We start from the raw sequence: 27,623 nt of genomic DNA, 5'->3' as shown, positions 1-27,623 counted from the left end.
AAGTGAATGGGGTCTTCGAGGTTAAAGATAAACGTATGCGATATTTAAGAGAAAAACGCGAGGTGAGTACGCATAGGTTTAAAGAGTGGATCATGCAGCATGTATCCAGGGAGCAGAATAACGAAGCCAACGCATTGGCCAATTTGGGCTTTTCAGTCGAAGGGGAGGAAATCAACCCCAATACCATAGTGCAGTTGATGAATTCGGCGGTAGAAAATGGGCATACCGAGATAAACACGATGGGTCTAACTTGGGATTGGCGCAACAAATACATCGACTACTTGCAAGATGGAAGGCTCCCGAGTGACCCAAAAGAATCATGGTCACTAAGGACCAAAGCAGCACGGTTCTGCTTAATAGATGGTCAATTGTATCGACGGTCCTTCTTCGGCCCCTGGCCAAGTGTTTGGGTCCCGGACAAACCGATTATGTGATAAAAAAGTCCATGAGGGTACCTGCGGTAATTAATCCGAGGCAAAAGCCTTGGTTCGAAAAATTATCAAAGCCGGTTATTACTGGAATTGGATGGAGGATGATTCGAAGAATTTTGTCCGGAAATGCGACGGGTGTCAAAGGCATGCCCCGATGATCCATCAGCCCGGGGAGTTGTTACACCCAGTGATATCACCTTGGCCTTTCATGAAGTGGGGAATGGACATTGTTGGTCCTTTGCCGTGGGCACCAGGTAAGGCCCGTTTTATTTTATTTATAAATGACTATTTTTCAAAATGGGTTGAAGCGCAAGCCTTCGAAAAGATTAGAGAAAAGGAGGTTATTGACTTCATATGGGACCATATTATCTATCGTTTCGGCATCCCGGCCGAAATAACCTGTGATAACGGCCCTCAGTTCGTTGGCAGCAAGGTCAATAATTTCCTCGAAGGGTTAAAGATCAAGAAGATTGTATCTACTCCGTATCACCCGAGTGCAAATGGACAGGCGAAATCCACGAACAAAACAATAATTCAAAGTCTAAGGAAAAGACTCAAAACATCAAAGCATCAATGGAGGGAGGTGCTACCGGAGGTATTATGGGCTTACCGAACTACATCAAAATCAAGCACTGGAAAAACACCTTTCTTGTTGGTTTACGGGCGAAGCTGCGATCAGGTAGAAGTTAGTGGGCGAGCCTCGATTCAAATACGCCATCGGTGGATCAAACGAGGAGGCCATGGCCATAAACTTCGACCTCGCGGACGGGTATGCGAAAATGCGTTGGTCGGTATAGCGGCCCTCGAAGCAAAGAATGGAAAGGTACTATGACCGGAGGACGATTTCGGCATTTCCCGAGTTGGGGACTTGGTCTTGAAAAGTTACTTTGAACAACAAGTCTGACGGGAAGTTGGGCGGCGGGAAGGGTCGTACAAGATAACGGAATAACGGAAGCAAGGTCATACCGGTGGAATCCATGGACGGACAACGGTTGCGCGATAGCGCTGGAATGTGGCTCGTTTGAAGAATCTCTTGCTGGGTATGGATGCTAATCCTTGTGATCATTTTTATTGTTAACTTGTCTTCTTTTTTGCAGAAAGTCGAGTATCGGACGAAGTTAGGTCTGAAAACACATGTTGCACTCTTTTTCTTAGTACGGTTTTGTCCCGAAGTGGGTTTTCCGATAAGGTTTTTAATGAGGCAACAAGTACAACGTGTTACTCTATGAAAACGAGTCAAAGTATCCGGGAACTCGGGATCCACCCCTCGAGTGGGGACTCTATAGTGCTTACCCGATCATGCAGCTCAGATAAACACTAGGGGACTATCATACCCACATCAGGGTCTACCCCGGAAAGTTAAAGTAAGTTCGACCCAATAAGACAGACGAAGGAACACTATTAAGTGCCACCCCGGAAAAGTCGTCGAATTTCTATATTTCTTATCCTTGTCTAATCTCACGGACCTTATGTGTTAGGTTTCGATGCTGAGACCAAACGATCAAAAATGAATCGATGTCCATTAGTATTTCCTCTTTGAAGAGAAACGGATGAAGTCTTCATATTATGTATGTGTAAACACTTGCAATATAAAGAAAATTATAAAAAATCCTTCTCGGATATGTCCTCTCACTAAATACCCTATACCGGGGATTACCGGCGAAATTCGACAAGGGCAACAAGGTTGCGTTGAACCAAGCCAAAATCTTTTAACACCCTCGAATGGGGACTGCCGTATCAAAATTTGACAAGGCAGGGATTCAGGTGTTCGAACCTAATCTATGATAAGGGATTCAGGTGTCCGAACTAAGCGGTCGGAAAACCTCGACCCTAAAATGCCTAACGTGATTCGGAGATGTCTGAATTCACAAAGCATAAATAAGTCCCGTGGGCAAATCACTCGATCAAATCCTCGAACAAAAATGTACCGAACGAAGAGAGAATTTCTAACAACGACTATTCCTAAAGGGATAAGTGATTAAGGCAAATATCATAACAAGTATTCGGATAAAATACTGAAGAGACAATCAAAAGGGAAATGCTCATTTCATATACGAAGGGATTTTACATTTGAACTTTTCACGAGTCAAAAGGCAAAAACAAAATAAAAGGCTAGTGCGAGCCTGATCTGCCGTTGCGGCGGGCAAGGTCCCTCGAATTGTTCCTCGGAATCTTCAGACTCAGCATCAAGGGCTTTCTTAGCCTCCTCCTCTATTGCTTTGGCTTTGAGTATCTGAGCCTGGAGGTCCTCAAATCCTTGTTGAGCCTGTTGGAGGGTAACCCTCCGGGATTTCCACCGCTTATACTCGACCACAATCGTAGTACGAGCCTCGGTAGCCTCCACATCCTTAAGAGACTCTTCTAAATTGGCCTTGGCTTTTGCCAATTTAGCCGCTAGTTCGGATCTCTCTTCGAGAAGAGTTCTTTGAATTTGGTGAGCCGACTCAAGCTCGGCACCGAAGCACGTGGTGGCCTCGAGTACACCTCCTCTAACTTGCTCTTAAGCTCATCACTAATCCGGGCTTGAGCCTCGGCCTTCTACTCGACCACCTTCAAACCTCCTTGTCTTTAGCATTTTCGGATTCAAGTAGCCGATGCCTCTCTGCCGTCTTCACGGCATCGGCCTTGACCGAATCGAGTTCCTTTCGAAGTTGGAGATAGTGGCCTCGAGTTCCACAGAGGCCTCGAAGTAAAATGGGCATTGTCCTAGCTAAGGGCGGCCTCGTCCACTTCAGAAGCCGGTTGTTTTCAACCATTCCGACCCGACTCGACCTTGAAGAAGGTTTCGGCCTTTCTTCGAAGCTCGGGTTCAAGGTTGGAAAGGGCAGCGGCCCTGCTCAATTGATCTTCTTTTTCTCGCAGAAGGTGCCGAAACTTCTTCGTTTCACGACCCTGGGCATCCAGCTGTCCCTTTAAGTCGTCAACCTCGTGTTGGGCTCGTATAAAGCCCTCATTGACGAGCACAACACTCTGCAGAAAAGACCAAATCAAGTTAATTCAGGCAAACTAGAGTTAAAAATCACGGTGAATTAAGGGAGGATCGGATGTTAAGCTTACCCGGTTGCCTGCGTGCATGCCCTCATTAATAAGGCATTACCAAGGGACTCCGGCCATCTTTCTTTTATCGGAGTCCGAAATAAGAGGCCTCAGATAACTTGCTACCCCCACAGGGCGGGACAAAAAGCTACAATCCTCGGGGACGGTGACCACGGCTGACCTTGTCCTCCTCGGTTCCATGCTAGGGGCCGGAAAGACACTTACAAGACTATCTCTTGCACCCATTTCGGTGGCCGGGGTGGCTCTAGGAATAGGGAGATGCCCGAACCCGACTGCTTCCCCAGTTGCAGGTGGGATACCCGAGAACATGTCGTCCGGGTTATCGGGTTTTGGCGCAGGAGTAGGAGAAGCCGGGACAGCCCCAGCAGCCTCGGTAGAAGCAGGTGCCTCAGATGTTGCAGCTTGGTCATCACTGGGCAGTGGGCTGGTATCCGTTGGAGCCTCGGTATAGGGTGCTGACTCTGCCCTTTGTTCGGCCTCAATATTAGAAGATGGCCTGGATCTTCTAGGCCTTTGCAGGGGAATCTCTTCAGGTGAAGCATCACCTGAAATGTCAACGAATTCAATTGACCTTAGAGGAGTTGGAAAAAGAACTTCATCCCACTACTTTTACGGGGAGGACGGAAGGTCCTTCAGAGCCCGTAGGAAAGGGCGGAATGGTGGCTTCCTCCTCCAGAACAGAGGCGATGGAGGGGCCCTCACCAACCCTTCGAATGAGAAAGTCGGACTCTGATTCATCCCTCAGAGTCCGAACAATACTCCTCGCCCTTTTTTTTGGTTTCTGCCCTTTGTCCGAGGGCTTTCTCCGCTTCTTACCTGCAGCAGCAATTAGCCGAGATGCCCCTGCAGTATTAAATTCAGGAACCGGTACAGCAGGATCGGCTCTTGGTTCCGGTCTTGGCTCCACCGAGCCCTTGGGTAAACCTGAGGGGTTATAAGAAAGAAAAGGAAAGAGGGGAGGATGCCATATATATCAAATCAAGGAGAAGATTACCGTGATTTTGGGCAACCCATCGGCCACGCGACAGGTCCCTCCATGTCCATTGGTCATAAGTGTGTTGACTAATGATTGCTCCAACCCATTCGGTAAGGTTCTGGACGGCCGAAGGTATCCATGCCACGGCTGATAAAAGGAAAAAAGGGGAGAAATCACATATATGCAAGGGAGCAAGTGTTGATAAAGCATGGAGGAAGAGCAATTATAGAAGGGAAAACTGAGAAACTTACACCTATCGTTCCACCTCTCCGGAAAGGGCATGTACTCGACCGGAATAATGTCCGTGGTCCTTACTCGGACATAACGTTCCAACCTCCCTCGATCTCTGTACTCGTCGAGTTTGGAAAAGATTGGGTTCCGACCTCGCTTGGCGAGCTTTATCACGCCCCCTCGGAAGAGTCTCAGGGAATATAACCGGATGAAGTGCGCCATTGTGAATTCCCCCCGGCGTTATTAGCTAGTAACCGGGCGAGCCACGGTCCTCCGGATAATCGACGATTTGGGCCAGAGTCCTGCTATGCGTCAGAGCACGTCTCCAAAATGGCTTTGGGTCGGTTGGAGGGTCGAGTTTGAGCGTAAATGGATAGGTGTAAACATACAAAAACCTTCTCTATGATCGGTAATAGACTCGTCGGGCCCAGGCGAACAACACCGCCGGACGGTTATCCCGGCGCGATCGTCCGAACCCCGGAGGGAGATCTCTGTGATAGACGAAGGGTATCGCCTTACGTCGAAACCCCTATCCGCGATCGGGGATGGCTTCTCGATGTTAAATTTTTTGTTGTAGTTGGGTCTGATCGGCACTATGTCCAAAGCAGTCGGTTCAACGAAAGTTTTTCCCTTGGGTTTTGAGGCTGGCTCGGCTCCTTGAGAAGAAACCGAGGGAACGTCCTGGGAAGTAGTTTCGGTGTTGGCAGACATTTGGAAGATGTGAAAGAGAAGATTTGAGAATGTGAAGTGGGAAAGGTAAAATTCAGAAAAGGAGACAATTGAGGAAATGTAAGAAGGATGGAAGAAGCAGTTGGATGCAAAATGACAAATGAAAGAGGTAGCAAAGGTGCACTTTCGATCAAAATATAGCAAATGGAGAAGATGGCAAGTTGGTTTCTTATGATCAAATGAGCAAAAAATGAAACAATTGAAACGATCTGATGAGCAAGAAATGAAGCGAAGAAGTGAAAATGAAAAAATGAAATGGCTAAGAGCCTTATATAGGCGTGGAACTATAGTGGTTACAGAGAGCAACCAATCGGGCGGCGACACGTGTCCCACAATTAGTGAGACGTGATATGAAGCGACATGCGTTACGGCGGTTCCCAAGGTCGTCCTTTCGGGACAAGACACGTGGCCGATGTCAGAAGGACGTGACATAATTGTTCCCGCCAAAATTAAAAAATAAGAACGAGCTTATGGAACCACCGATTTTGCGACTTATCCACTTCTCGTTACTCCGGTAAAACTACGGTCCAGAAAGTGTGGGGGTATGCGGCCATATGCGGTGAAAATGTAAAGACCGGTGAGGCCAGGGGCCGAGGTAGGTCAAAGAAGCAAGTATATTCGGTGTTTTCTTCCGGGCAAGGAAGTTGGCGAATGAGGCGACTGAGATAAAGAAAAGTGTATCCGTTGATCCGGTATCTCGGAACCACACTCAACGTGGCCGTTAGTCCGGTTTCGCCAAGTCAAACTCACATGGCTGTTAGTCCGGATACTCATGTCCGGGCTGAACGTGGCCGTTGGTCCGGTTAACCAGTTGCGGTGCTACCACGCATCAAGACCGGTTTCCGTCATTACGTACCGACGATCGTACGAGTGTCGAACAATGACGTGTCCCGCCTTATCCTTTTAGGGTTTCTTTATTCTAAAAAGTTTTGTATTGTATTCAAGGCCCATGAGGCAAACCTATAAATGGAGGACATTTTCCTACTTTTAGGGGTTGACTTTTTCAGATCTAGAACATTGTAACAGAAAAATATATCGAATCACTCTCTCTTTCTCTGATTTTGGCCCGGATCTACAGTGCTCTTTGGCTTTATTCATCGGTTCAATACTATATATATATATATATATTTAGCTTAACCACAAATAATAGATACTTATTCAAGGCGATAGCTCACATATATATATATTGTTACGAATAAGTTCATATCAATTTCGTGTCAACCAAATAATAGATTAAAATTCATCCACATATCCTATACCTCACTTACAAATTCAATTGTTACCGAAATTCGGGGTAAACAATTTTCTTCTATTTATCTTCGGTTTTCTTTCTGGCTTCCAACTATTCATACATCTTTAGTAAAAAATTCAGACGAAGCAGTGTCACGTGACACCCCTCAGCCTAAGTTAAATCCCCCCGACTTTAGCTGGTAATTGGCATTAAAAAATGATTCACTTCCTCGCCAAATACTACGAATACTAACTAACAAACAATACTCAGTAAAAACACTAATTAGGTAACAACTTTGTAGTAACAGAACTAACCTACTAAACAACAACTTTGTGTAATAAAAGCAATAATTAACTCGTAAAGATTGAAAAGTGTTTTCAATTATGTTTTAGCATTAAAGGAGTCCTCTTTAATATTGTTCAATTCTCAAAAACATCTAGTAATAAATAGGTGTAGTTTAGTAAATTCGATATAACATTTATTAATTTCTTAATGAGCGTGAATTTTACTAAGATGACACTTATTTTGGGACGGGGAGTGTAAAATTTTACCAACTAGCGCAGGCATTCCAATAACATTCGACTGAATCTTTCTTTTTTCTTTCCTTATTCAAAGTTAAAAGCAACAATAACAAGCAAAATTAGGATGAAATCTTGAGTCGGTTTATGATTTTAGGGTGTTTCCCAAGCCACTAAGGATTCTAATTCCTAAAAAAAAGGCTTTTATCTCTATATATACCTAATTATTCTCCCAAATTCTCACATCAATTCACATAATTTCCTCTTGGCTCCCCTTTTGTTGTTCTTCACTTTTTCTACTTCTAAAAAATCGCTTAATATTATATTTCAACAATGGCAATTCTCTCAGACTATACAGAAGAAAATCAAGAACAACCCATTATTAAGCCTATAGAGAAACAAGAAGAAAATTCTTCATCTTTTTCAGCCCCAAAAGAAGATGAAAAATCTTCTTCAGCCCCAAAAGAAGAAAAATTAAATCCAAACAAGTCCAATGGACTTGACATGGAGAATTATGCATGGGGACAATCTCTTCAAGAAGTCAACATCAATGTTCCAGTTCCTCATGGTACAAAATCAAGATTCTTGGTTGTTGACATCAAGAATAATTCCCTTAAAGTTGGACTCAAAGGTCAACCACTCATTATAGATGGTGAATTTTTCAAGGCAGTGAAAGGTGATGAATGTTATTGGAGTTTAGAAGATCAGAAAGAAATTTCTATTCTTTTAACTAAGCAAAATAAATCTGATTGAGTCCGGAGCCAAAATGGCTTCTTTTTGCAGCCATTACACCAAAATGGCATGCCTTTTTTAAACCCAAATTTATTTAAATTGAATGTTGCGCAACAAATTTTGTTTTTTTTTTTTTAATTTCGTTTTTTATATTAAAAACGAAATTAAAAAAAAAAAACAAAATTTGTTGCATTTTGTAACATTAACTTCTTTAGCAATGCCATAAACGAATTTGAAAGAACGAAATACAACTATCCTTGTGGTGAAAGCACGTTTCATTTCAAAGTTATGCGGACCGGCATAACTAAACATAACTAAAAGTTTGCCCCCTCCGTGACTTTTAGTTAAACTAACTAAAAGTCCGCCGGATCCGGCATAACTAAATATATACTAAAAGTCCCCCTCGGATATTCGGCTTGCATTTCTAAGAAAGTATGCCTCGGATCGAGCTTGCATTTAATCTTCTTATGCGAGATATTGTTCCAACTCACATGCTTAATCTCGGTTTACAAATTAACAACAATTAACATAAGTATGAATTCGACTTGAGACAAAACCCACGAGCGATATGTCCAACTTAACGGAATATAACATTGTTAGATTTTTTTCGAATGCGCTATTAAATTTAAAGTAACCATAAAACTTTGCGTCCGACGTATTAAAATAGTTTGTGGTAATTAAGTTATATCCCAAAGAAATTAACAAATCAATATTCAACGATTCGTGTGGATCCTCGTATATATACTTCAAAACCTAACAATAAATTGTTCAAATTACGCGAATAGTAGTTAGTATCTCACGTTAATGACAATGGGTTCGTGCCTCTGTGGTGTTTAACAATTAACATCTTTGCTATACAATGCAACCCATAATTAGTTTGGAATGACAAATACATATATATGCTTCAAGGCAAAGTACGCCCGTAAGGCATAAGTATGCCACATCAGATAAGTTTGATAATTCGTTAACAAATTTATGCGATGGGGGCATACTTTTAATGGGCAAACTTGTATCTTTGACCCGGCATAACTTTGTGAAGGAATTATCAAAGTTATGCCGGACCCTAAGATAACTAAACATAACTAAAAGTGCCCCTCCGACAGACTTTTAGTTAAACACAACTAAAAAGTACGGATCCATAAAAACTTCGCGTCCATGACGGTGAGTTTGTGGTAATTAAGTTATATCCCAAAGAGTTGGAGTGGTCAAAAACATTGAAGATTTGTCTATGTATTAGTGTCCTATGTAATTTTATGTTTTTCTTGGTTACGGTAGTAGTACTAATTAGGTTGAAGTGAAGTTGTACTTAGATGATTAACAATGGTTGTAGTACTAATTAGGTTGAAGTGAAGTTCTATTTAGATGATTCACAATGTAATCTAATTTTGGTTAGCATATTGAATATGATTATGATGACTTTGTGAAGGCAATCGTTATACCATCCCAGTTAGTAATGGTTAGCCTATTCAACATGTTAACACTAACAAACATTCAATGGAAAATGCATCTGACGAGAAAATAGCAACTACCATTTCAATGCAAATCTAGACAAGAAGCATTGACCATTTGAATCTGAACTTTGACAAAGCACCAACTATTGAACAAAACAAAACCAACTATTCAATGCAAACTTTGAACAAAACACCAACTAACATTCAATGCAAACTGAACAAAACACCAACTTCAATGCAAAATATGACAATAAACCGTGCTTAATTACCATATGCAAAATAAGCCGAATGACAAAGAGTACTAATTGTCAACAAAAACTACCAAGCTACATTGTTTGCTTACATATCCAAGTTTCACCAAAATAGCTAGCTTAAACATAGAAATAACGAGACTACTTCATTGGAGATTTTCCTTTTCCTTTTCTTGATCTTGTTTGAACTCCAAGAACCTTTGATCTTGTTTGGATTCTATGATTAGCACTTTGCACTTGGAGTTGTCTTTGTGTAAGCGCTTTTGTTCCTTTCCACTTCAATCCTTTCTTTGGTTTGTATCCAATATCACCCGTGACGAAAGGTGGAATTCATTGCCTTAGATGTGGACACCAACTTTCTTGCTAGCATTCCTTCTTTGCAATTTAAATTGGTTAGTGTCATAAAGTGGCTAAAAATAATAACAATGACTTAGATGATTGAGAAACACTTACATTAACACATTTGTATCCGGACTCGACACAAATACACACCGTCCAACAACCCTCTCTTGTACTTAGTCCTCGCCCTCCCACGTACTTGTAGATGCATCTTGAGTGTCATGAACACTACTTTTTCTTGTACTTCCGATTGATGACTATTGGGAAGCATTAACCTAACGTATAATAAGTTAATATTTGACTAATTAATGGTAACCAAAGTAATGCATATTACGATTACCTTTGTAGTTGCTTTTAGGCCTTGGAGGACCGGTGGCTTTGTGTATTTCCTATTAGCGATTAGTGGAGCAGTTAGTGGAGCGATTGGTGAAGCGATTAATCGTGCCTCCGTGGTGTTTAACAATTAACATCTTTGCTATACAATGCAACCCATAATTAGTTTGGAATGACAAATACATATATATCTTCAAGGCAAAATCCGCCATAAGCATAAGTATGCCCCATCGGCATAAGTTTGATAATTCGTTAACAAATTTATGCTTAGATGGGGGCATACTTTTAATGGGCAAACTTGTATCTTGGGACCCGTATAAGCTTGTGAAGGAATTATCAAAGTTATCATGCGGACCGCATACTTATGCAAGTCTCGCTCATGACAGGCATAAGTATGCTGGTCCGTATAACTTTGGTAATTCCTTAACAAAAAAGTATCTTAAGATAGCGAAATTTAAACTCGCTTGCGAATTTTTTTTAAAAATTTATTTGCACGTGGGTTCGAACCTGGAACCTATGGGTGTTAGCCGAAGGGCAAAATTTAAAGATTTCAAACAAGTCTAGTATTATAAATCATTGGTTCAAAGATTAATGGAAAGGAAGAAAATTGATGGCAAAGAGAAGTTTAATGGAGGAATTCTTGAAATTTCTAATATATGGTGGAGGAGAAGGGGTTGTGGTGTATAAATAGGAAGAGAATAGAGAGAGAGACGTTGGGGAAGGAAAATATTAAAGGAAAATGGTTATTTTAAGTTTTTAAGGAAAATATTAAAGGAAAATGGTTATTTTAAGTTTTTAACGGTTAAAAACTTAAAATAACCATTTTCCTTTAATATTTTCCTTCCCAAAAAAAAAAACAAAATTTGTTGCATTTAGATTTTTCGCGAATATCTTGCAATTTAGGTTTAAAAAAAAAAAAAAGCGTCTTTAATTTTGGTGTAATGGTACCAAAAAGAAGCCATTTTGGCTCCGGACTCAAATCTGATTGGTGGAAGAGTTTGTTAAAAGGTGGTCCAGAAATTGACACGCAAAAAGTCGAGCCAGAACCTAGTAACTTGTCTGATTTGGACACAGAGACAAGGGCAGCAGTTGAAAAAATGATGTTTGATCAAAGACAAAAACAAATGGGACTTCCAACAAGTCAGGAGATTACAAATCAAGATATGCTTAAAAAGTTTATGGAACAAAATCCTGACATGGCTAAGAATTTTGCTAATGCTAAGATGATGCCAAACTCTAAGACGATGATGGGATAATTTTGATGGAAGTCTTATTTTTGCTTTTTTAATCTTTAGTAGATTTAGATTTTCTAAATTTTGTTAGGTTTTAGTGCATGAACAATTACTAATTTCTTTAATTAATTCGAGTGACTAGTTTTAGATAATCTTGAAGTTAATTTGTTTTGCTATGTTTGCTGCTTCATTTATATTTTGGATGTAGGGTTTATTATTGTCTGTTAATTGGTTTTGTTCTTACGAGGAATACTGAATTCCAGTTCTGTTTGAAATCTGGGTATTACGCCTGTTTGCTTCTATTAAAAACAAGATATAATCTAAATGCACATCTGATATTATTGTTACGCCAAATCATTAGACAACTTGTTTTACAGCATTTGAATGTGTATAGTAATTTATTCCCACTTCAAAGCAAACATTGCATAAAAAACATCCACCACTTGGCTTAAATATCACAAGCAATGCACTGTTAAGTCATCTCCAAGCAAAACTGGAAATCTTTGGAGAGCTCTTGTTTCAAAGAAAAGCTTTAAACCCCAACTTACCTCCAAATAATACCATTACAAATACACAGAGGAATTCGAAGAGAGCATATTTCCAGCAACATGAGTTGGAAACGAGGACGTTGAATGTAGAAGAATCATATAGTCAACTAAGTTTGCCGTTAAGGCATAGTTGTCGATGACTTGGAAAAACGGAGCAAATAGCATGAATATTTAAGCCAAGATACAAGCTTTCTTATCCTTCTTCTTGGATTATAGTATTGAGGTGACACTAGAGCAAATTAAAGTAGTTATCGATCAATAGCCTGTTTGGCCGAACTTCTCCAAGGTCAAAAGTGTTTGTTTTCAAAGTTGAGGTATTTGACCAACCTTTTAGAAGGAGAAAAAATATTTTTGATTAGAAGCATAACTATTTTTGAGAAGCTGAAAAGGTAGTTTCTCAATACCTTTTTGAAAAACGCTTTTGAGTAAACACACTGAGAAGCACTTTCTAAAAGCTGGGTCAAACACTTATTGCTGCTCAAATTTTGTTTTTCAAATTGATTAGTCAAACACAAACTGTTTCTCACCAAAAGTACTTTTAAAAAAAAAAATTCTGAATAAAGCACTTTTCGAAATATGTCGATTTTGGAAGTTTGGCCAAACAGACTATAAGCTAGGTTCGTCTGCTTGGCCTGATAAATGGTAACAATCTCTTAAAATACTTGCTTTGTGAAACCAACAGCAACTCAGCAAGGTTTTTACTAGACTCGAAGAGCTTCAACAAGTATATTTTATTAGAAAATATGGCAGACCTGAACCATTGAATTTCATGTCGAAACACTGTCTGAAATTCATCTATACATGGGAGATAGCAGCCGAAAGAAAAGCAAATAAACAAAAAATTTACCCTGGCTTTACATATTTACACCACTGTGGGCTCGTTCTTTAGTGTTCTTCCGCTCTCCAAACTTGCCGGAGTAGCTGATATCTAGCAACTTTCCGGTCACCCTTTCCCTTGGCGATCAAGTTGATCGTTGCTAGATTAGGAGAACCCCGGAATCTATCAGCTACTATTGAAGTCAAGGGAGAGTCCAATTCATCAAGCTCATCATCGCTGGTGTATGATTTCTTGAGTACTGATGAACCGCTTCTTTGTAAAGATCCCTTTCCATTCTCTCCCAGAAAGGTTTTAATGGACCTTACCGAAGGAGGTAAATATAATGTAGGCGAAGCAGTGTATGGAACAGTCGAGACAGATTCTTCAGGAGTATCCACATCATCCTAGATTGAGAAATGACGCGTTCAAGACAAAACTGATCTTTTAATAAACAGGAAGTTTGAAAAGTTTCAATCACAAGCACCAGTGAAATTGCATTGAGCATGCAGTTTACGTGGCGTTTGCTTGAAGCATCTGAGTTTGCAAAATCAAGTTTGAAGTGTTTGTTTCAGCTAAATTTGAAAGAAAAAGTTATTTTTTGAAAATTTCCAGCTCAGTTTTCAAATGTTTCAAGAACTGTAAAAACTCTCACAAAACTAGGTTTTGAGTTTTTTGAAGATTTGAAAAACTAAGGACCCGTTGGCCATAAAAATTATTGACTTTTCTCCGGAATAACTTTTCACTTTATTTGAAAATCAGTGTCTGCCCATGAAAATTCCAAATTCAACTTGAAGTTGTATTTCAAATATGGAAAACAGCTTATAACTTGTTTTCCAGCTCACTTTTCACTTTTGAAGTTATAGTTAAGTACATTCAAGTATGAACTTTATTTCAAATATTATTTACAAAAAGTGAAACCAAACACAAGTCTATCTTTAACTTCAACTCCATAAATTCCAAATAAAGTGAAAAAAAAATTTGGAATCTATGGCCAAACGCCTACTAATTATGGAAATCAAATGTTTCTCAAGATTAAGCTCAAACAAACACTACTAGCAAAACTCAAAAACTAAGTTTGCAAACTCTAAAATTCAAATAAACGCCAACTAACACATTAGAACAGACTACCAACCTCAGAATCGAGGGCCGTGAGGACCTCTGGGGGAACTGGGATTGGACAGAACTCATCTGGAACAAAACCATTGAGCACCCTCCTGATCAAAGTTGGACCAAGTATAGGACAAACCTTCAAACAGAATAGTAAGAACAAATTTAGCATACAGCATGAAATGCATCAAACCAATGAAATACCGACGGACCCACCTCTTTTCTAGTTTGAGGATCGGCGAGCATTTCAAAGGGAAGCATCATTAGGCTGCTTAGAGCATTGAGTAGATGGAAAGGCTTTGCAGGACCTGGTGCCTTGTCATGAAGAAGATCTTCATTATCACCTGAGGAATCATTTTCCTCAATTCCAAAGAGAGTAGATAGCCATCTAGACCAGTCCCCAATCTGCCAACAAGAAGTAAATTAAATTTTAGTAAACTATCCGAAATCATTAGTACATTAGGGCTGACAATTAATACCTCCCAGATTTTATTAAGAATTCTGGCAATATATAAGAGAAGGTGTCTAATACAAGCTTCCACCGCTATTTAATTAATTTATTTTTTGTAACTCCACAACATCTAATTTAAGAATGGAAACACATCCTTATTTTAACCCATCTTTCATCTGAAATTGGTGCATATTTGCGATGCTCAACTGATTTACTTCGCCTTCTGAGAATTCCCAAGAAAATGTGTTAACTTCTTTGGAGAACCTTCTTTCCCGGTCACTAAAATCTCTAAGAATTTTTTCTTTTGATCAAGTATCTCTAAGAATTTTGTTTAAAACATTTAGCTGGAAAAGGAGTCTTAACATAATTTTATAAAAATTGTTACTCCCTCTGTCCCAATTTATGTGAAGGTGTTTGACTGGCATGAAGTCTAAGAGAAAAAGGAAGACTTTTTGAAACTTGTGGTTTAAAAGTTAACACAAGCCATAGAAATTTTTGTGGCTAGAAATCATCTCCTTAAGGTTGAAATGGGAAGTTTAAAAGTTAAATTGTTACTAATTATAGAAATATGTCATTCTTTATGGGACTGACTAAAAAGGAAAGAATGTCACTTAAATTCAGATGGAGGGTGTAATTTTTATGTACAGGCAGATTTTTCCAACTCTGAGGAACTCCTAGATTGGGTAAGAATAATGACATCAGGAATTATATCTGCTTGGAAGATGGTAATTAATTCATTGACATTCTAATGTTACCCCATCTTACATATGAAATAGAGGCCTATTTATGTTGTCTTACTGAGGCTTGCATTCTCAGAGAAACAAGCAAATCTCTTAACATCTTTGGGGAGAAGCTATTTGCAAGATTAATAAGATCTTTCAATGAGCATTTTGTTTGAAGCATCTTGAAGGAGTATCAATCTAAGCATTTTCTTTTTCCAACTCTAAAGGACTTCCATATTGTGTAAGAAGAATGACATTGACGATTATATCAGTAATGCAACACCGACTAAGCTAAAAATGACTGGAGCTTGACTACTCACAGCATTTTTTAGTTGTGCCCCGGCGCCAAAGCTTGATTTCCCTGCAGGGATTGGGAGGACCTTAGAATCACAAATGGGATCTGATACTGGATCCGTTGGCATTTCTTCAGCTGATTCACGAAGGATTGCATTGAACATGGCCACATCCAATCTACTCACCAACTGTTCCATTACCTGTTACAACCCAATAAACAAAGAACTTGACACATAAATCCATTAATTCAATCAGTAAAATTGAGAAAAGCAGTTATGTAGTCTTTCTTCAGGTGTCATGATTCACAAGTCGAGACTAAGTAGTCCTGGTAACAGAAAGTATAACTTCTCATTTAGCGGCAAAAATGGAAATTCTGTGTTAACATTAATAGCACCAGCATACATGTACTTCATACGCAGGAAAAATGCTATTTCTACAAGGAACAAAGCAGCGGAATGCTAACTCATACCAGCTTCTAGTAGGGATAATTACATTTTTGGACCGCTCAAAAGAATAATAGCCAGCAAAAGTATAGGTCTTGTATATTAACTATAATACACATATTGTATACACAAAAGATACATATAATATATATGTATATAATCAGTGTATAGGTTTTGTATATTTTGGCTAGCAACCGTAATAATTTCAGCCGAAGGGCCACAAATGAAAAAAATCCCTTTCTAGTATATGTTCAGATAAGCCCTTCCAGGAAGTACACAATTGATTCTGTGGAACAGGGGATATGAATGTGTAATTAACTTACCAATCTAGCCAGCAACGGCAAGCAGCTATGAATGTGTAATTAACTTACCAATCTAGCCAGCAACGGCAAGCAGCCACACTCATGTCCTCCTGCCCTAACTGGGCAAAGCCTTTCACAAGCATCCTTGAAAGCCTTCTTCCAGAGCTCAATGGAGAAATTACCTTGCTCTTGATCCCCCAAACTAGACCTACGTCCATACGTTTTCTTAATACTTGAGCTCATTGATCTGCCACCAGAGTTTGCAGCTGTATTTTGCATGTGTGGAGTCAAAGTCTGCATCCCATAGAACAAAATAAGTCACACCTAGGAGTGGCAAACAGGCGGGTCACATAGGATGTGGACGGGCCAAAAGCGGGTTAAAATATCTAACCCGTCCATCCATGGTTTCAGAATAGTCATGTGAGAACACAAGCTAAAAGCCAAAATAAGCTTACACTCCCAAAAAGCACGAATTCATAAAAATATAACAAGCAGACAAGTGGATGGGTATTGATAATATGGATATCCAGATGCATCCACTTTTTAGTGGATAATATGGATAATATCCATATTTGATCCATTTTTAAATGGTCAGCTATCCAACCCATATTTAATGGGTCGGATTGGATGGTTATTTGTTTTTTTAACCATTTTGCCATGTAAAAATGAAATATCATTCATTGAATCAAGAAACAAGAGAAAGACGCAGAAACAGATTTTTAGGATCAACCTGCCACCACACAGACTCAACAATGCGGGAGAAAATCCAAGCTTCAACTTGTTCCAGTGCAAGCATAAATGTCTCAATATCCTCCCATTCACCAAGTCCTTCTGTTAGACTATTGTGGTCTTTATTGAAAGAAACCTCGTTCCTTTTTTTCAAGGATCTTCCATTTAAACTAGTTTTGCCTGTACTGCTCTCCGCATATGGTCTATCATATTCTCTTCTTCCTCCAGCTGCCTGGCTGACAATTGCTCTCAACATGACTGAATTTGACAACCAAAAAGTCAACCTGTAAATCAAGAAACAGACAGCTGAACATCTTCTGTGGTACAGAAAGGGTAATCAATTTAATTCCTCAGAAAGGGTAATCAATTTAATTCCTCTATGTCCATTGCAACTCATTAATGATACTATTTTTGTTTCGATGACAGAAGTAACTAATCTCTTTAATTTATAAACAGTGTAATAGGATGATAAGACACCTGTGTTTCGACCCTCATGATTGCCGAGAAAGATCAACCCATCACTAATGTTTCTATCTTAATTTCCGAGATGCAGGAAAATGATATCTAATAGATAAATTGTATTTGTGGATGATGAGGCGCGTGAATTTCAACTATCAGTGCTTCCAGGATTATTCTTCTTGCAAATTCCAAAAGAAATCAGACAGTGGTCAGGTCCTATGAGCCAAATACCGTACTTAGCCTCATCAGAAGCTTCTCTTTCGAGAAAGAAAAACATCTGAGCACCCATACACAAGACTTTTTGTTGAGAAATCAAAACCTTTCTCCATTTCATTGACTTACATTACTGACAACTTCTTCTAAGGCTTTACTTTGATGCAAAACTACAATTTTTATCCCGAGGGCTATTGGTGCACGGTTCAGAACTCGGTAGATAATGGGCCTGCCCCTCTATGCTATTGATGCAAAACTACCATTGATGATAAAAGTAGTGTTCAGGCCAATACAAAACGATTAAGAATACACTTCACAAAGCCAAAATGTAGGCTTAGCGTATTTGAAGATGGCATACCTTGGAACATCATTTCCGCAAGCTTTTGAAACCAAAACTAAACCTGAGACAGCAGCTCTTGCAGCACCTGCCTGTTTAGCTCGGGATTTTGCTGTGCAAGCATGAGCATAAAATCGAGAAAGGCGTCGAGCTGGAGCATGGACCTTGTGTGCAGAACCGCCATGCTCAGCCACTACAGAATAAAGGCTAACCTCGACAGCTGCCGCTTCCCTTAGTTCTTCCTCAAGTATCTCGATTCTAGACTTCCATTCATTTTTTCTGTCAGGAGATCCATTCATTGGTTTATTACCTTTACCATTAGAACGAGCATCTTCCGAAACATGCAGTTTTGCAGCCTTGTCCGGAAGTCCGCTTCTGTTAGCTAAGTCGTGAGACTTCACATGCTTTGATTTACCATTGGTAATGCTAGATCCCTGCACCTTATTCAAATTAAGAGTATCAACCTTTTGTTTCCTGCCTAATTTGATTTCTGAAAAATGAGGAATCTTCTTCAAGTAATCTTCATCCTGGTCAATCTCTAGAAGCTCCATTCCTTTTGCATTCACTACACCAACATGTAAATCTTTGAGTATCGAACTTTCAGCGGGGCTCTCTCTGGAATCTTGACGGTGATCGCTATATGAAAGGGCGGGATCAGAGTTATCCTCAAACGATGAATCGAGATAGCTTGTGTTGGATGTAAATCTATGACCACGACCATTTTCTGCAGATAGTTTGATACCGTCTTTGGGGAGACCTTTCCTGTCAGCAATATCTTCCTGAACATCATACATCAGACTTTGCTGCTCGAGGTCTGTTGCCTTCCCGTTTTTATTTCCAAAAATTTGTAAGGAGGAAGAGGATCCTGTCACTTGGGAAGCAGACTTCTTCTGTATTGACGTCATACTTCTAACAGAAAATTTAGATAGAGAAGTGGTGTTGCTTCCAGAATTTTCTCCGTTTAAAGATAAGCTGCCTGACAACCCCGGAGCTACATTTCTAGCTGGATTTCTAGAACTTCTACTGGTAGAATCCATGAGCACTGCTGCAGAGTCCAGTCCAAAAAGTAGATCAGATTCTGGCTCGTCTCTCAGCACGTTCTCAGTTATGGATTCATGTGCAATCTACATATAGTCATCGTATAACATTAGTAAATAACCTGCCATGACAGACAGGCATGTGTAGGGAAACACATCATACAGCCTACGAAACATTTTATGTAACATAGAACGCCTGCATACGTTTTCCATCAAAGGGGAGCAGACTAGGAGAAAAGCAAATACCCTACAGACTTATGCATATAGCAAAACATTTCTATGTCATTATGAAAGGTGACATTTACGACCCTACTAAATCAGTCATGGGACAGTCAAGGAAAAAGAATGGACTATTATCTACTAACCGCCACCGTTACATGAATTAGAGACCTGCTTCGCACTCGAATTGCATGGAATATTTTCAACTACAAGAATCCAGCCAAAATTCCATAACTGACAATTTACATTGTTGTCCCTAGAAGCAGTAGGCAAAATGGATGAGTATACGGGACTACGAAAACAGTTTGACATAATAGCCTAAGATTTGATTCTCATTTTCGATGACTGAGCATGAATAGTTATTATTGAAACTGATAAAATAAAAGAAAACGATTAAATTAGAAGAAGCATTTCTTGAAAATGAACTAATTAAGAAAGCTCTCTGATTCGGAATAACAAACAGAATATAAACGTTACAAATACCTTTCCTTGTCGAGATGAATGTGGCGATTCATCATCAGTGAAAGACGCAATCTCATCATCATCCTCATTTTTCCCATTCACTGAATCTGCAACAGATTCTTGTCCATCCTTTTCTATGGCACTAACTTGGGATGAACTTGAGCTACCCCTCTCAGTAGGATGTATGTTAACAAACAAAGCTGGTTGCTCGGACTTCTTAGAACTCTTTTTGCAGTTAAGTGGAGTGTAAATTGATACAACCTCCTCAATCAGTCCAAAATCTGCAAGATTTATCACTAATGTCCCCAGAAGTTGGCCTTTAGTTGTCTTATCCTTACGAAGCTCATACAAATAGAAGTCCAAGAAATTCTTCTGGAATTTGTCATGGGCCTTCTTCTCTCGACACAACGTTAATGGAAGGGTGAAAGGTTCCCTGAATTCAATGCTACCATCCCCGACACTAGACACGATAGAACCAGAGCTCTGACCATTATTTTCCCATTGAAGCAACACAGACTGAACAGACTTTAGGGACTGTGATGGAGGCCATGGTTTAATCTCGTCTACCTGAACGACGTACTCCACTTGAACAGAAGCACCCTTTTTGTGCTTTGACCTCAGACCAAGAACCATTGCTTCAACTTAAATGCAAAGGCTGTTTGGTGAACAATGTTGAATAGATAGAATTAATTAAAAGTGAAGTAACACCAAAAACTTACTTTAAAGTCAAGAAATATAACACAATCTATTTCAGAAAATAACATCCTTGTATAGTGTAAATGGACTAAAGGTACTATAAGTATGGAAGAAAATCTAGATTAAGACACATACTCTCAAATCACCAGCTTCCCTAAAATCAATAAAAACTATTCACTTTTTTCCGGAAAGCATTTCACTTTATTTAAAAATCAGTATTCGGCCATGAAATTCTATTTCAAATTCGGAAAACAGTTTATAACCTGTTTTCCAACTCACATTTCACTTTTGAAGTTGTATTTAAGTACATTCAAATATGAGCATTATTCCAAATATTCTTTGCAAAAAATATAACCAAACACAAGTCCAACTCCATAAATTCCAAATAAAGTGAAAAACATTTGGAATCTATGGCCCAATGCCTACTTCGAATGTGAAGAAAATTGGCAGCAAAAATCTATACAATTCCCCCCTAAAAGATTAAAAAGAGAAGGAAAGCTCACACAACAAATTAAAATGCACTTTGAATACTTCCTATTTACTCATTCAGCTAATCTTACAATCAACAAAAAAAAAAAAAAAAAGAAAGAGACCATATTTGAAATCTTAAGATAAAAAAACACAAACTTACCACAATTCAATTGGATAGTAACATCTAATACAATCAAAAGAACCACAATTGCATGATCCAATAATGAATCAAGTTGAACAGCAAAAAGGCAATATTTTTCCAACTGTATAAGTAGAAATAAAGGGTAATCAAGAAAACAAAAAAACAGCAAGTGTACAACTCAAATGTACCAAAAAAAGGCTTAATCTTTCTTACTGTTTAGATCTTCTTGATTGCTTTATGCTTTGTGGGAATGTTTGTAAGTAAAGTAAAGGTGAAAACTTTAATGGGAAAAGTAAAGATCTGTAAAATATTGAAGAAGAAGAAGATGAAGAAAGATGATGCTAGGTGTGTATGAAAGCTTAAAAGTCTACTTCACTCACATTCAATCAAGCCACAATAAAGTTTTCTATATTCTCCTCACATGCACTTTTTTACTGTTTTTTTATCTTTTGAATTTAGATAGATTCCCTGAATTATAGTACAGGCTACAGACTCATCTGCCCTTATTTTTTTTAATTTTGTTTTAAGTCCATCCGTCTCAATTTAAATATCTTAATTTGAGTTGGTACGACGTAAATAAAAAGAGATTTTTGAATCTTGTGAGCCTGACTTCTAAACTAATTTTTTTTTTTTTAATCTTGTAGTTTTAAACTTGCTGATGTTTGAATTATTAACTTACTAAATAGGCGTTTGGCCACGAAAACCAAATATTTTTCACTTTATTTGGTATTTTGGAGTTAGAGTTGAAGATGGAGTTGTATTTAGTTATAGTTTTTACAAAAAATATTCGGTTGTTTGAATGTATTAAAAGTGAAAATAAGTTTTTTAAATTCCAAAAACAATCTCAAGTTATATTTGGAATTTTCATGGCCAAACGTTGATTCCGAAAAAAAGTGAAAAAAAAATTCGGAAAAAAGTGAATAATTCTCATGACAAACGGGTCCTAAATATATATATAAAAAAAAAAACATCTTTTTTTGGGACAGACCAAAAAAAAAAAAGCAAGACACTTAAATTGAACAGAGAGTACTTATTTTGTGCTACCTGTGTCCCAATTTATATGACATGTTTGGATTCATAAAATTTAAGTTAAATTAAATTAATTTAATGTTTTAAAAATTAGAATTTAGATATTCAAAACTACATGTCTTCTCATATTAATATGATAAATATATTTTAAAATATTGATCAAAACTTATATAATTTGAATCGAAAAATATCACATAAATTAACTTAAACGGACAGGGAGTATCTAACGTTGGTCCGTGAAATGAATACAGACAATCAGACAAACTACTTAAGTAAATTCTGTTTTTTTCCTTTTTGGTTCTGAATTTAAGGTTTTAAAATTTAGTGCTCTAACACAGTTGACCTTTATACAATTTAACCTTAGTTAATTAAACTATTCCCAAATAAATTTACACAAATGGAAAAATGTATACATCTTATAAATGTGTTCGCACAAGGAAAATTATAAACTCCTCGGTATCAATTTATGCCATTGCTCGTATGGTGATCAGCTTTTGAAATTAAATTATACTAAGTTACTTTTTTAATGAAATATTGGATATTCAAAAATTAAACCAAAAGTACTAAAGAATAAAATTCTCTTTCATATCAATGAAAAATTAATACATTTAAAATATTGGTCAAACTCATTTAGTTGAATTTTTAAGAAGCCAAAAAGCAAGTAAGACAAATCTATTGATAAGGTTATGGCATGGTTAAATTTTTAATAGTACCAGTTTTAAAAGCTATTATTATAAAGTTTGACTTTTAATCCTCTTATAAATGCACCAATGAAAATGGAACTGTGTCATTGATGAAATAGAAGCAGATCTAAACGTGTTGGTGGTAATTTAAAGAGAAATTGTTTTTGAGTAAAAGAAGAAAATAAGAAACCTTAACAACATAAAATTATATTAGGGGCGTCAGTTGAGAAAATTGAGGTTATAATCAGGTTCAAAATTGGTTGTCAAGTTTCAACTAAACACATTGAATATTCAAATGAAGGAAAATGTACAATATTTTTTCCTGAAACAATTTATGACTCATATCTATTATCTTCACCGCCACATTTATTCAAAAAATGTCTACTAATACTAAACAAAAATGAGAAGAAGTTACACGTATCTAACATTTTTTGTCTGGTAATGAGTTTGAATCCTTATCTCATAATTCACATGTAAGGATGCATTTCGGTTTCTCGGTTAGATTTTGTATTTTTCTGTTTCATCTTTTTATTTTCGAGTTTGGAAAAATATTTTCCAATTTGAACTAAAATAAAATTGTTTTGATTCGATTTTCTCTTTTCGATTAGGCTTAATTCTTCAATTATTTCATATAATATTATGGATCTAGTATATTCGAATAGTTATATTTGAGTGATGAAAAAAGAAACTATTATAAAGAATTAAAAGGAGTAATAGCAAACTTTTCAAATATATTTCTAAATTCAATTTATATGACTGAAATAATGGATCATACTAACAAGATAGTATCATAATATATGATGAGATAACCAAACTCTTTTAAGCCCATTTGTTTACATTAAGATTAAGATATCTGAATTTGAATGCACATCTGAATGATTAACATATTGTCTCCAGATCTGTACATTGAATGATTAAGATTATTTGTTTTTCAACAACTTGATGTGCATAATTTATTTATTTTCAAACATAATAAACATAGACTTTAAATAAAAATTTAATTAAATATTAGAAAATCATTATTTGATTTAAAAATGAAACATTTATGTTCGCTAGTGATGATGGAGATGGTTTGCGGTGGTGGTATTCTGTTATGAGACAAAAATATATGAAAGCAATAAAAAACAAAAAGAAACACCACATAATTTTACGTGAGAAACCCTCAAGCGGAAGAAAACTCACAGCTAGTCACCAACTCTTATTATTCTCAATGAAAGATTGTTACAGGATATCGAATACAGCTGAAAAGTCATTTATATAGGTTGCGAAAAATCCTAACCCAGAGTTTCTTAGAGTGTCCTCCAAGCTATTTTCCAAGTAATTTACCGATTTGGTGGTGATGGTTGGTGTTAGTGGCTAGTAATGATAGTTGTGATGGTGGAGGTGCATTGATGTTGAGTGACTGGCGCAAGGGCGGCAGTTGATAGTGGTGGTTGTGATGATGGAATTGGTTGATGTTAGTGGTGATGGCTGAAGAATGTGCGATGGTTGACTATGGTGTTAGTGAATGTTGGCGGCGGTGTTAGTTGTGATGGTGGAGGTGGTATAGTGGTGGCGGAAGTGGCGATGGCGGTGATAGTGGTGGTGGCCGCAGCAGATATGGTCATACCTCTTTATAGTGGCATCCTCGTATGATAGCACCTCTCTACAACAATTAAGTTTTTCTTGAAATCAATTTTACATTATATTTTACCTCTGTATAACAACTTTTTACCTATTACAGCAGCAATCATCTTTATAACAGTACAGTCTTTGTAAATTACCCCTCTATACAACTATGTTCTTTTTTTAGTAATATAACAATTAATCATCTTTATAAAAATAGAATTTCTAAGATTGCCAATAATAGATCTAGAGACTTTGACCAAATATTTTGATACATATGATAAAGAATATTATTGAAATATATATTCATCATTAAAAGATTTCACTTCGTTATATAAAGTGTGATTAAACTTAAAATTTAATAATTAAAAATAACAAAAGATATTTTCGAATTCATTAATTGTTAGGCCAAGAAAATTCCTGAATGCAGAAGGAAAAAGGTACATTCCTGAATCCGAAATAGATCAAAAATATCATTAAATAGCTTCAAAATTTGACCACAACTTCAAATGACACATCTCAATAATCAATTTTGTCAGAAAATAAGCGCCAAACCTATTTATGAGTTTCCAAGCTTTTAGAAGCTCCAATAATTGAGTCTTTAATATTCAATAATTAAACTAAAAGCACTATAGAATATAATTCTTTTTCATACCAAATGGAAAAATAATACAATTAACATATTGGTCAAAATTCATTAGTTGAATTTTAAGAAGAAAAAAGCAATTGGGACAAAGACTACTATCTATCAATACGGTTATATATTTAAATTATTTGATACTTGATAGTACAGCTTTTAAAAGCAATTATTATTATTATTATAAAGTTTGACTTGTAATCCTCTTTTAAATGCACAAAAAAAAAAAAAAAAAAAAAAAAAAAGGAGCAACGACATTGATGAAACAGAGGCAGACCAAACCATGTTAGTGGCAATTTAAAGAACAAAGACATTTTTGGGAAAAATAAAATTTAATTAGGGGCGTCATTGAGAAAACTGAAGTTCTAAGTGGGTGCAAAGTTGTTTTTCAACTGACACATTGAATATTCCTATGAAGGAAAACTGGAAAAGGTGTATTACTCCCTCCATCCATTTTTATTTATCATGTATTGACTTGGCACACTTCTTAAGAAATCATAATTAGAATGATAATTTTATTATATCACCCCTAATTATTACTATATCATCGAGTAATTGAAATCAATCAAATAGTATAATTTAAAAGTTGTGCAGCCACTAATAATTTTAAAGTTTTCAACCCAATAATTAATAATAATGGTAAAATAGATATGAAATAATAAATTATCTCTTGGTTTTACAAACTGAACAAGTAAAAGTGGATATATATTTTTAATATACATGACAAGTAAAAATGAACGGATGGAGTATTTTTTACAACAACTCTGCAAGGTTATGACTCATTTAACTCGCCAGATATCGTTGTCTTCATCGTCAGATTTATTCAAAATCTGTCTACTAACTCTAAACAAAAATGAGAAATAGGTTACACGTATACCTTTTGTCTTTCATAAGTTTGAATCCTTATCTCACATGTAATGTAAGGATCCATTCCATTTCTCGGTGTAATTTTGTATTTTTCCGTTTCATTTTTTTTTTTTTTTTGGTTGTTGGAGAAATATCTTTTAATTTGAACTAAAATAAATTTGATTTGGTTCGATTTTCTTCTTTTCGATTAGGCTTTTTTAGGTTTAATTATTCGATTATTTCATATGAAATATTATGGATTTAATTTATTCGGGTAGCTATATTTGAATGATGAAAAAAAGAATAACTATTACAAAGAATTAAAAGTATGAAAATCTTCTTAAATATATTTTTAAATTCAATTCACATGACAAATATAATGGATCTTACCGATAAGATAGTATTAATGCATATTTGATGAGATGATCATACACTTATACTCTTTTATAGAAGCATAAAATTGTTATCCCTATGTTCAAAAAATAGCAACTGGAAACAGAAAAACGTTGGAAAAATAAGTTTTGAGCCCAATAGAAGATCGTGTCTCCTTAAGGAATTTCATCCCCTTACACTTACCTAAGGTTTGGATTAATTCCAAACCTTAGGTATTGGCTTCTACTTGGAACTCGAAGCCATTTTCATCTCTTTTTGCATCAAATCATCATATTTTCAACAAATAACCTCCTACACACAAAACACAAATAGTATGAATAAAATGTATGAAATGAACTTTAACACAAGGAATGAGTACAAAATATGAGCCAGATTGTATCTAAAAGCATGTATTTTTAGCCGCCGATCACAACCTCATACTTGAACCTTTGCTTGTCCTCAAGCAATTTCTTACACCCTAAACTCACAATCACAGGCTAAGACTCCAATCATCCCAACACCCATGACATTAGTTAAGACCAACAATTAGCCTCTACAGTAAATCAAACCTTCAAATATACACTTTCTGATTATCATGCAAGATATACAATTCAATTCAAGAAAATAACAAATTTCTTACCTCCTAATCACAACGGACAAAGTTTAACTCGTCAAGTTTAAGTTCACTCACCCACTTTGTCATAAAAAACCAGTCATATCAACTTTCCATCATGAAACAAGTGTTCTCACAAGAAGAAATAGTCCACACACTCAAATCAAAAAATTGAATGGAAATTAATGACTTACATTAAAGATCAACTCTCGCGCTCACAAATAAATTCACATGCATGCACAAAGTATTATATGCCTGTTCATTAGGTACATCTCTATCAGTGTCACCTAAAATAGTGAAATATAGAAAGTTAGCTAACACATGTTGACATTTTTATTAAAGTCTACTTATACATCTACGCTTTTTTGTAGTTTGGCTTCAACTTCAAGATTTTTGGCAAATTCGGTACTTTACAATTATCTAAAAATAAAAAAAAATGACTTCGATACCATCATCCTCCAGTAATTCTCACCTTTATCCCGAACAACACGTTTAACTATATAAAAAGTCATATTTCTTATTTTAAATAATTACACCATGATGATATAATCTTAATTTTATTTGGTATTAAACTGTTTGGCAACTATCTGACATTGGTTGTATTGGGATCTAGAAATATTTTGTGATGAACGTACTTTTTTCATAAAATGCACATTCGTTTTCATCTATGGCGATCAACAATTGTATCTTAGAATAGTTCGAACATAGATTTTAATACCCCTTTATCTGAGTAAATGTATGTGTTTGAGAAGTACACCTCTTAAATACTTTTCCGAAGCATCCTCATTCTTCTATGGAATTATTGTATTTATCGAACATAGTTACAACAATGTTTAGGAAGTTTACAATTATAAAATTAGTTTTTAAAAAATAACATT

The 27,623-nt window shown here is 36.8% G+C and overlaps 2 protein-coding genes across 3 annotated transcripts; one reads left to right on the top strand and one right to left on the bottom strand.

Annotated features, from left to right (window-relative positions):
- Nucleotides 1-7,390: 7,390 nt before the first annotated feature.
- Nucleotides 7,391-11,776, top strand: LOC132066623 (protein BOBBER 2-like). The gene is made up of 2 exons (XM_059459891.1): nt 7,391-7,912; nt 11,255-11,776. The coding sequence occupies exons 1-2, from the start codon at nt 7,507-7,509 to the stop codon at nt 11,533-11,535; spliced, it is 687 nt and encodes a 228-aa protein (XP_059315874.1). The 5' UTR covers nt 7,391-7,506; the 3' UTR covers nt 11,536-11,776.
- Nucleotides 11,777-12,772: 996 nt separating this feature from the next.
- LOC132067272 (uncharacterized) lies at nt 12,773-21,402 on the bottom strand. 2 transcript variants are annotated; one of them, XM_059460465.1, is made up of 10 exons: nt 21,174-21,402; nt 20,979-21,081; nt 19,673-20,306; nt 17,955-19,057; nt 16,926-17,208; nt 16,265-16,489; nt 15,477-15,650; nt 14,200-14,388; nt 14,009-14,122; nt 12,773-13,280 (listed from the first exon to the last, which is right to left on the bottom strand). In XM_059460465.1, the coding sequence occupies exons 3-10, from the start codon at nt 20,282-20,284 to the stop codon at nt 12,945-12,947; spliced, it is 3,036 nt and encodes a 1,011-aa protein (XP_059316448.1). In that variant the 5' UTR covers nt 20,285-20,306; nt 20,979-21,081; nt 21,174-21,402; the 3' UTR covers nt 12,773-12,944. The 2 variants fall into 2 exon arrangements, with proteins under 2 accessions (XP_059316448.1, XP_059316447.1); XM_059460464.1 differs by lacking the exon at nt 20,979-21,081 and having other exon boundaries at nt 21,174-21,401.
- Between the last annotated feature and the right edge of the window lie 6,221 nt (nt 21,403-27,623).

Source organism: Lycium ferocissimum, chromosome 8 (assembly GCF_029784015.1).
Source record: "Lycium ferocissimum isolate CSIRO_LF1 chromosome 8, AGI_CSIRO_Lferr_CH_V1, whole genome shotgun sequence".
In the NCBI taxonomy this organism is placed as follows: Eukaryota; Viridiplantae; Streptophyta; class Magnoliopsida; order Solanales; family Solanaceae; genus Lycium; species Lycium ferocissimum.
Note: the sequence above shows the minus strand (reverse complement) of the source record. Positions and strands in the feature narration are given on the sequence as shown.